General features: G+C 39.6%; 1 protein-coding gene across 1 annotated transcript in view; it reads left to right on the top strand.

The window, feature by feature from the left end:
• Positions 1–637: 637 nt before the first annotated feature.
• LOC115052492 (peptidyl-glycine alpha-amidating monooxygenase B-like) overlaps positions 638–10,176 on the top strand; it is a 37,169-nt gene continuing 27,630 nt past the window's right edge. The window contains exons 1-8 of the mRNA XM_029516650.1: positions 638–970; positions 5,112–5,232; positions 5,411–5,465; positions 6,183–6,270; positions 7,402–7,493; positions 7,584–7,667; positions 8,450–8,498; positions 8,586–8,653. Coding sequence (XP_029372510.1) covers positions 876–970; positions 5,112–5,232; positions 5,411–5,465; positions 6,183–6,270; positions 7,402–7,493; positions 7,584–7,667; positions 8,450–8,498; positions 8,586–8,653 — 652 coding nt within the window. The 5' untranslated portion in view covers positions 638–875. The remainder of the gene's footprint in view (positions 971–5,111; positions 5,233–5,410; positions 5,466–6,182; positions 6,271–7,401; positions 7,494–7,583; positions 7,668–8,449; positions 8,499–8,585; positions 8,654–10,176) is intronic.

Here is a 10,176-nt window from a genome sequence, read left to right as displayed (position 1 = left end):
GCTCGCATTCACACCTACGGTTCAATTTAGTCTCCAGTTAACCTATACATGAATGTCTTTGGACGGTGGGAGGACACCCACGCAGACATGGGGAAGAACATACAAACTCCTGCACAGAAAGGACCAAGGCTGGGAACCGAACCTGCAACCTTCTTATTGTGCTAAGCACTACGCTACTGTGCAGGCAGGGAACCATTAATATAAATTTGGTTACATGTCTGCCTGAGGTTTGTTTGTTTTGTTAATAATAGAAAATGAGGAGGAAGGGGTACAGAACGCATACACGCAGAGAGTGGGAGGCAGTTTTAACCCACTGTCAATGCAGGCAATATATATATTGTGTAAATTATGGAAGTTGTGTGTGAAGGTAACAGTGAATAGAAGGAAATAATGATATTTGTGTATATTCAACAAAATTATTATCATGTAATTGTGTCAGCTTCTTCCAGGTCAGAGAGGATAGATTTAAAAACAAATAGTTCAATGAACCCTATGCACCATATGAACCAGGAGGAGATATATCATGTGTATATTTAATAAACATATTATGGATAATTCTTTTCAACAACATGTAGATAGTTAAAAAGCACTAACAGACCTGGATATGCTTGGATTTGTTGTCATTTCTTTTACAGGTGGTATCTTCAGACAGACTTTTAACCATCTTATCTGGTAGGAGGACCTTTCAAATGTAAGACATGCTGAAGGACTGAAGTCCAGCAGGGGTGCCACCTTCACCTCATTTGACATCTCTACTCCTCAACCAAGCTGAGTAAAGAACCAGCAGTGACACTGCTGTGACATAGTGGTCACTGACAGTCTTTCACATCTGCAGCCTAACAGTAGCAGCCAAACATACTGCAGGCTTAACAAGCATGATGGGAATCCCTGTGCTCTGTGCTGTGTTGCTATTATTCATCTGTCACAATCAAAGTCTGGAGGTAAAACAGCCTGTGTTTGGGTCTAAAAGGTATGGCATTTTACACTTAAGTGGATCTTTTTTTTAACTTCTCTATGTGTGCAAAAACACCACATACAAGTGAAAAGCTTTTACACACACTATTAACTGTTCACATACACAACTGAAAATTCTGTTTCCAATTAGTATAAGCAGTATAAGAGTAGGGTTTTACTGTTATTTTAAAGCATACTTAATACCTATTTCTTTGGGGCAGCAAATGTCTGATAGTGACTGAGCACGTTTTCAAGCAACACTTGCTGGAAAACAGTATATTCTAGGGCTGAAAGATTTGGGAAAATAATCTAATTACGACTATTTTCTCCAATAGTGCGATTGTGATTTAATATAGGATTTCTTCAAAATCATTATTTTTCCTCTTTTTTCCCAACCAAATGCTGTGAATTATTTTAATATGGCCAACACAATATTTGATACATTTAGTATAGAATCTTCTTTCCCATAGGCTAGGTGTCTGTTAGATTTATAAGTTGTCACAAGAAGATGCAAGAGTTGAAAAATAACATTTTATTTAACAATATGTCTATGAATATTCTCATTCATCCAGGTTGTTCCGTTTCGTGGGCAACTGGACTTGTATTTGTCTATGAAGAAGTTTCGCCTCTTATTCAAGGGGCTTCATCAGTTCATGCTTTTATTTAACTGCTCATTACAGAAACGTAAGAGCAACACATCTTTGGCGTTGCCTTTATGTACATAACTTAAAAAGTCATTGAAAGGAAAAAGGCACTGTTTTATAGCGTGCACTTTTCAACAGGCCCGGGTCACCGTGCTGAGAGGCACCGCATCTTTAGCAGTGAACTCGCTTATTGCCCGAGTGATTTCCCCGTGCCGTTTAGAACTGCGCTCATATGGACTGACTTTCAAACATGTCGGGCAATGATGAATGATGTCTTGGGTTTAGTGTGTGTGGTGCACTGGTGCTCGGCATTTTAGCTATACGACTGTCGCAAATGGCTTTGTGGGGGGTTTTAAGTGCTGGAATAGGTTTGTAGTGTGGCCTCGTGAATTATCAAAAGCAGCGCGGCATGTTCTGCACGGTACCTGACGCTGCGCAGCATCTTCCTTTTAAAACAGAAATAATTCCCACCTCGCTGATGTGCTGTTCCTAATCGAGACTAAAGTCTCAGTTGAGCCATTTTCTGACTGTTCCGTCGAGTCAGAGGCCATTGCGCAACAGGTTATGGTGCAGTCGAGTTGTCCGTTCTGCGCGCGCGTCATGTGAACACTTTTTTACATGGCCACAATTAATCGTTCAGCCCTAGTATATTCCTGTGGCCCCTGGGGGGTATACAAGTTCAGATATATGTATGCTGCTGAGCAGGTTGTCATGAGCTGCTAGACAACAAGTCACCACAGATCACATTTTTATCTTAGTTTCTCCTCCAGCCTGATCAAAATGTTTTCAGCTGTATTTATAAGAGCATTTTACTTGTATGTGTAATCTTTTCACTTGTTTGTGTGTTGTACATGTGTATACATATGTACATGCATGGTCATTCAATTATCATGGATAAATTGCTAAAACTAACAAGTCATACAATGACAGAAAAGGGAGTCAAACAAGTTCTTGAAAATTACTGTGTGATCAGTCTTATTATCACCATTGACTGAAATCAGGAGAGTCATGCTTCACAGCATGTGTACATAGTCAAAGAATTTATGAGTGTAATACACAGGAGAATGGACCTGAAGCTTGAATACACTTTGCGTTATATTTAAAAAACCTTTATTTTGAGTAAAAAACTTGTGTCTTAGCCTCAGACAGCCTGAGTGATCATGATATGGTCTATTCTGAGGAGAGACAGGAGTGGAAAAACCTCACTCAGATAGTGAAAGTGACAATATCATCAACTACATGGGTGATTATGATACACAGGATGTACAATATTTCAGAGATCCACTTCCCTTAACTATTTAAGCAATATACCATGGCCTAAAGTGCTGTATTGCTTTTATAAAATGGTTATTGATAATGGAAATATGAAAGAGGAATACACAATCTATTTCATGGTAATTTTTTATTAGTACAGTAATAATTACATATTATCCAATAAAAATAGCCCCACTGTGAAAAAAATAGTCCCACCTCTCCTGACTTTAGCTCGTCTTTCTTTGACTTTTTTTCAGGAGAAAGTCACTGTTCAATCCACTCCACCGTTGTCAACCCTCCCTGGAGGTGAAACTTAACCTTAAACATGTGAATTCAACTAATTTAGCATATTTGTTAATTTTGTCAAAACACTACTGCTAAGTTTTGCTACCTACTATAACAGTTGGTTGCTGTCATGGATACATTGCCGTTGTTGTTGACAAGGCTTTAGAATAGTAGCTGTATAGTATAGAATAGTAGCTCATTATCAGACTGAAGGATTTCGCCTTTCCAGTTTATAACAAAAGATAACCTTGATAATCTATATGATCCATACCCACATAGATTTTTGGCCTCCAACACAAAAATAAAAGTCATCAGACAGACATCCAGACGTCCAGCTCCTGTGGCTGGACAGATGTCACTGATGTTCATGACCTAAAGAAACAATCTTCTTATTGTTACACTGGTCTAAAGTTTATGTCTTTGGTCTGTCTAGGTGAATATCAGTTAGTGTTTCTTCACCGGGCCTCAGGTGTCATTCATTCATTCAACTGCTTATCTGTTTCTGGGTCGTGCAGGGTGCTGGAGCCAATCCCAGCTCACACTGGGCGAGGGAGCGGTACACCCTGGACAGGTCACTAGTCCACCGCAGGGCCAACACACAGAGACTTATTAAAGCTGCTTTTTAATAAGAAGCAATCTAATTGATTCCACTGTGCTACTATAATTGAAGCTGTTCTTTTCATCAGACCAACTGGATCTCTGAGCCGAGAGGCACAGACTTTTTTTTACTGTTCTATTGGTTAGTGGATAGGAGACAATTGCATAAATGAAGGTGATTGGCTGAGCTAGAGTAAAATTACATGGTGAGCCAATCAGAGGCAGAGGTGGGCAGGTGTTTTTTACAGAAACTCAAACGCATGCAGAGTCAGACACACAACAAACGACACAAGTGAGTCAGTCAATGAGAAACAGGAATGGCGAGCCCAAATAATCCAAAAGTTGCTTTCTTTAAATGGAAGGATAGCTATTACTTTTCCCTCCAAGAAATTAAAGGAATGAATGGAATTATGAAATGCATATTATGCCCTGGACAAAAGTGCCTTTCCACGTACGTGTCAAGTAATTCCAACTTACTCAAATGTCTTATACCATAATTCCTGGACTATAGAGCGCACCTGAATATAAGCTGCACCTGCTAAATTTAAAGAGAAAAACTGTTTTGTACATATATAGGCCGCACTTGTTTATAAGCCGCAGGTGTCGGAAATATGAGAGGAAATGGCATATGGCAGGAATTATGTTACACAGAAAGATTTCGCCTTTTCATCAGATTGATCGACTTTAACTTGAAAACTGGATCATATGCATCGCTTTGTGTTTTTTCCATGATAAGGGTGTGTGCATGAAGTGCAAAATAAATGACTGATCTGAAGAATTTAGTGTGGGTGTGTTCACTTTAATGCAAACAATTTCATTGGTCCTCTGTGACCAGTTTGGTAATTTCATTGGTCTGATGTGATGCTAAATGTATTGGCGGCATGAAGCTTGTTACCCGTAAAAATCTATAAATCAGCTGCATAGTTGTTTAAGCCCCAGGGTTCAAAGCGTGTGAAAAAAGTAGAGGCTTATAATCCGGAAATTACGGTAATTGAACATGCACATGCATTTTAAATTAAAGAGGGGTGGAAGTGGGCTTCAAAATCCCAACACATTTCAGCATTTAAATTTTTATTTGAAAGTAACGCAATAGTTACTTTCTGAAGTAACAAGTTACTGTGATAATTTGTAACTGAGTAACTAATTTAGTTACTTTGGAAGAAGTAACTAACAACTGTAACTAATTACTTTTTTAAAGTAACTTGCCCAACATTGGTGAAGTGGTTACATGGACTGAAAAAATAATGGTCTATGAAAAGTGTGTGTTTTTAGATGTGTCTTCTGTACTTAGTTGTGTGAGTCTGTACTTATCAGTAATTCAGCAGTAACTGATAAAGCTGTGTTCTGTCCTAAAGGTTATCTGTGTCTTTCTCAAAGGTCTCAGGAAGATGTATTGGTGGGTCCCAGCAGTTGTGAGTCCAGGACCCAGCAACAGGTCTTCACTAATCCTCACAACTTCTCGGTGGAGATTCGTATGAACAGTGTTGCCCCTGCCGTGGTGAGTCTGCCAATATTTGGTAGCTGATCAGGTGTATTGAGGTTGTGTTTACAGACTTCCCAGAAAACCTCACTGTCACTTGCCTCTCAAAGATGACACACAGGAAATGACACATCAAACTGTTAACTCTATTAATCAACAATCAGTATCTTTGTGTGTGTGTTTTTTAATATTTTAGTCGGACACTTACCTGTGCATGGCATTTCCGATGCCAACTCGAGATGCATATATAGGTGAGTATATCTTTTAAAAATACTGACAGGTGAAATCACAGAATCTAGGTCTGTTCTGTCAGTCTGAGCAGGGGATCTGCCTCTACATTTATCAGTCTTTCTACTCTCACCTTTTTATGTGATGTGATCCAAGGTAACATCTGCCAGTGTAGGGTCTGCTGCAGGTTAACAAGGGTGATCATGAAATGCCAGCGTCACAGGGAAAGAGCTGGGTGCTGGCTGCTCAAAATGGAGTGTAGGTGTGCTTGTCATACGGGGTTAGGGTTAGGGTACGGAGATCATTGTTCCTGTATGTGTGCTCTTTAGTGTCTTCGTAATTGTGACACTAATAGCGGTGCACAGGCAATTTGATCTTTTACAATTATCTCAAGAGCAGGCAACAACAAAAAGACAATGCCACACTGTGCTTTAAGGTCCTCGTTATGCAATGTTGTGATCAGTAGTGTCAGATTTTGGCACTTAAATCTAATACAACCAGTACAGAGATGTTCATTTTCTGAAGCCACAAAGGGTTCATGGGTGAAAGAGCTTTAAACAGCACAGTTGTGGCTTAAAATATGGAGTTGGTTGCTGGCGGTTCCATTGTGTTTAGGTTTGTGAGTTGGTATGTAAATGAGGCTAGAGTACTGTGTGTTTATTGAGCAGTTTTATGCCACATGTACTTCATCATAGTTTCTTTGGTGTTAAAAACTTTAATGAGGTGCCTCTCCTCCACAGTGGACTTCATACCTCATGCCAGTATGGACACAGTCCATCACATGCTGCTGTTTGGATGCCAGACTCCAGCCTCTACCAGGAGCAATTGGTAAGACCCCTCATTAGCTCACAGCCAAGTGCTAAGCTCTGGATCTTATTCACTGGTGAAGTGAAGAGTTTCAATACAAAGCTAAAGACTTTTTTTATCTGGCAACATGAATTTAATATGTGTGTTTGTACCCATTTCCACTGCTGTAGCAGTGACAAAGTTGCCATTAGAGAAGTCATTTCATGTCATAGAAACATTTACCGAATAAAAGTTGTAATATTTTCTTATTACTTCAATAAGTAGTCAATTTGTGTTTGATGTATTCACATTTCATCCCTTCAGTTTATAATAAAGCTGGACCTATCGCAGTTTTATATTAACAGCAGGTACAACGGCCACAACACATGAAAGATGATGTTCATAGTGACAAACCCACAACATGACCAACACTGCTGCTGTTTCCCTCAGCTTTGTGGAGCTGCAGATTCTTTACCTCTACCTGATCAGTCAGAATAAGATCAGCTGTAAATAGTATTTGTACCTTTTCCCTGAGGGCAGCAGTGAGAACAGGCTGTGTCTGGGGTGCGAACTGTCACAGGTGATGCTTTTGGCCCTGCACAGACATCTGGTGATGTAGATTTCCGACAGAGAGGAAAGCTGAACTCCTATGATACTCTGTGCTGACTTCCTGACTCTTTCCAGAGCCTTCATGTCATCCTGAGAGCTGCTCCTGATCACCTGTAGAAGGACAGCAGCAGGCTCTGGGACACGTTGACCCTTCTCAGTGACCTTTAAAAAGTACAGACGCTGCTGTGCCTTTTTCACGAGGGCATTGGTGTTAGTGCCCCATGTAAGTTCCCGGGAAATGTACATCCCCAGAAACCTCAAGTCACTGACCCTCTCCACTAGGTCCCCTCGGATGAGTGGGGGGGGGATCCTCCCTCTTCCTTCTGAAGTCCAGGACCAACTCCTTAATTTTTGAGGAGATGAGTGCCAGGTTATAAAGTTTTATATCCATAAAACATAATCTTTCAGGTTTCTCTAGGACCAGTCCTTTGTTATGGATGTGTCCCTCACACTGCAGCACACGGCTTTAATTTTTGTTGCTCTCTCGCTTCCACAGTCTTCATTTTTTTCGTCTGCTCAGCCATAAACCAAAAGTGTTTATGATCCCCTCATTTGTTTCTCCAGGGATTGTGGCAGTGTACCAGGTACATGTGAGGATGAAGCATCCATTCTGTATGCCTGGGCTCGGAATGCACCTCCTACTAAGCTGCCGAAAGGTTTGTCTGCAAAAGACCTCACAAGTAATAAAGTTCTGTCTTTGGTTTCTGTTCTCTGTGGTCTCATGTCTCTGTTCTCTGTTTCATCAGATGTTGGTTTTAAAGTTGGGAAAGATTCGGGAATGTCCTACTTCGTGCTGCAGATCCATTATGGAGATGTCAGTGCTTTCAGAGGTCAGCCCAAATGGAAGTTTTTTTTTTTTTTTAACTGATATTCATGTATCTTGAGTGAACCAGGGCTGTAGAGGTAAGCAGTGTCACTCCTGAGCCAATAGGAAAATAACACTGATGTGTTGTGTAGACGACAGTAGTTGCCATGCTTTATTTCATATGTAGATATGTATAGCATATGTAGTGTAGACATCAGGACAGGTACCACTTAGCATCCCAGGATGTTTAGGTCAAAGTCCCCATAGCTCTGGGTGTAAGTGTGGAAGACAAACAATTTTCAGTGCTAGGATCTAAACCAGGCTTTTACCTAATGTTCTCACAGGTAACTCAATTATATATCAATTATCAATAACAAAGGGAGCTCTGATTCTCAATGTTTTTTTTTTTTTGTCGGTTCAGCATTTGTTTTTTAAGTGATTATCCCTCATTTGTGGTTCATTTTGTGCCATCACAAGTTTCTATTCTACCACATATACCTACAAGACTAATTTCATTCCCAACATTCTCAGCTACGCAGATTAAACTCAGCTCTGTTAGCATTTGGCCCAAAGCACTACTGTGGTTCAGCCTCACCGAGCTACATTGGCTGTAGACTCCTCCTTTAAGAAAGATCCTTAGACTATTAAGCAGCTTTAAATCTCCTGGCTCTCCACTGTTTACTGACACATTCTGAAAACTCTTTGTTTGATTTCACAATGTGTTTCTATCTTATCCTTAATATTTTATCTCTTCATCTGATGTCAATAATAACTTAATAATAATGCTTGTATGTTACTGTGTTGCAGATCACCACAGAGACTGCTCTGGGCTTACTTTAAAGATGACATCCAAACCGTAAGTCCTAACATCTAAAATCATCTACTACTCTTAACGGGGGGAACTGTTTCAGTGTCCTCTAATGGTACTGTGTTCTCCTCAAAGGCAGCCATTCATAGCGGGGATATACCTGCTCATGTCTGTGGACACAATCATTCTTCCAGGAAAAAGAGGTATGTTTTCCTAAATCTTTTGGTTTCAAATTGTTTTAGAGATTTGTTTTCTTTTCAATGGCCCACACTACTAGGGTTGACAGCATTGTGATGGGGCAGATATTCTATACTGTAGATCCACTATCTCCCATTAAACACTGTTTGGATGGACACACAGGTGGTCTAATTGCTCCTGAATGTTGTAAGAGAAGGAGCATCTCTTTGTCTTCACAAAAACACATCTCTTCATAGATGTCTGTGAACATTCTCATTCGTTCATCCGATACCTATCCAAAGGAAATTGAGTCAGCTAGTCTGATGAGCTTAACCTAGTCAGAAAGGTGCAAACTGATGTAGCATTTTGAATAAAAGGCGAAACGGATAGTGAACCAAGGTCAGTTGCACTTGACTCCAATATCTATGGACATCTCTTCACAGACCATGCCTCTTAAATCTTTCAATGGAACCTTTCCATCCCTGCAGTTTGACCTACATGCATTTAGTTTCCATTTAGATACCAACACTAATGGAAAAAAACAAAACCTTGTTCACCCCTAATCTTAAGCTGAAATTCTGCCATTTATAGTATAATTATAACAGGTTGCCATTTCATTGCAAAAAACGCAACCACGTACACACACTCATTGTGTGTTTTACACCTGAAAACAGACATATATTGTATGCTGTGCTTTGGTTTCACACATGGACATAATTAAAAGTCCATAGAAGTAAATCATCTCTGCAGGAATTTAGTAAATAATGTGTGGCTGTTTTAAATAACCTGCTTTGATTGCCAGGCTCCACTCAACACTGCTTAGTCCTTTTAATTATTATTGCTTTCAATGTTTGTGTCAAGTTTAACCACCCAGTACTCGGACAACACAATCATACGCTCACAATATGTCCTGAATATCAGGACACAGAGGCCTGCTGTTTGTCTGGTTATACCACTCTGACATGTCCCACTGTGGAAACTGTGTTGTGCTTTAAGAATCTTGCCTATAGCCTACAATTAAATGAACTCAATAAAAATGAGTTAGCATTAAAATACTGATAATGATGATTAATCCAGGCAAGTGACATGAGTATTATTCTAGTAAGTTATTAAGGTCACAGGATTAATACAATAATTCTTCAGGTGTCTCATTAAATTAGAATATTATGAAAAAGGGCTTTTTTTTTTTTTTTTTTTTTTTTTTTTTTTACAGAATCTCAGAATTAAGAAGTACAAATTTTCTAGATACATTGCATACAGGGTTAAGTATTTCAAGCCTTTTTTGTTGTCTTTTGGTTGTTTTTTGGGCTATAGCTCATGAAAATCACAAATCCAGTACCTCAAGAAATAAGATTACATCATTCTGAGGTGGGTTAAGTGACCCGTCATATAGTATAAATACCTGATATTTCTTAGACTAGTTTAATACTGGCAACCACAATCATGGGGAAGACTATTGACTTTACAGCTGTCCAGAGGAAAATCCTTGACATCTTCCACAGTAAGGGGAAGCCTGAGAAGATCATCATCTGAAGGTCTGGCTGTGGGC

The sequence above is a fragment of the Echeneis naucrates genome, chromosome 12 (assembly GCF_900963305.1).
Source record: "Echeneis naucrates chromosome 12, fEcheNa1.1, whole genome shotgun sequence".
Lineage (NCBI taxonomy): Eukaryota > Metazoa > Chordata > Actinopteri > Carangiformes > Echeneidae > Echeneis > Echeneis naucrates.
This window is presented reverse-complemented; position numbering and strand designations above follow the sequence as displayed.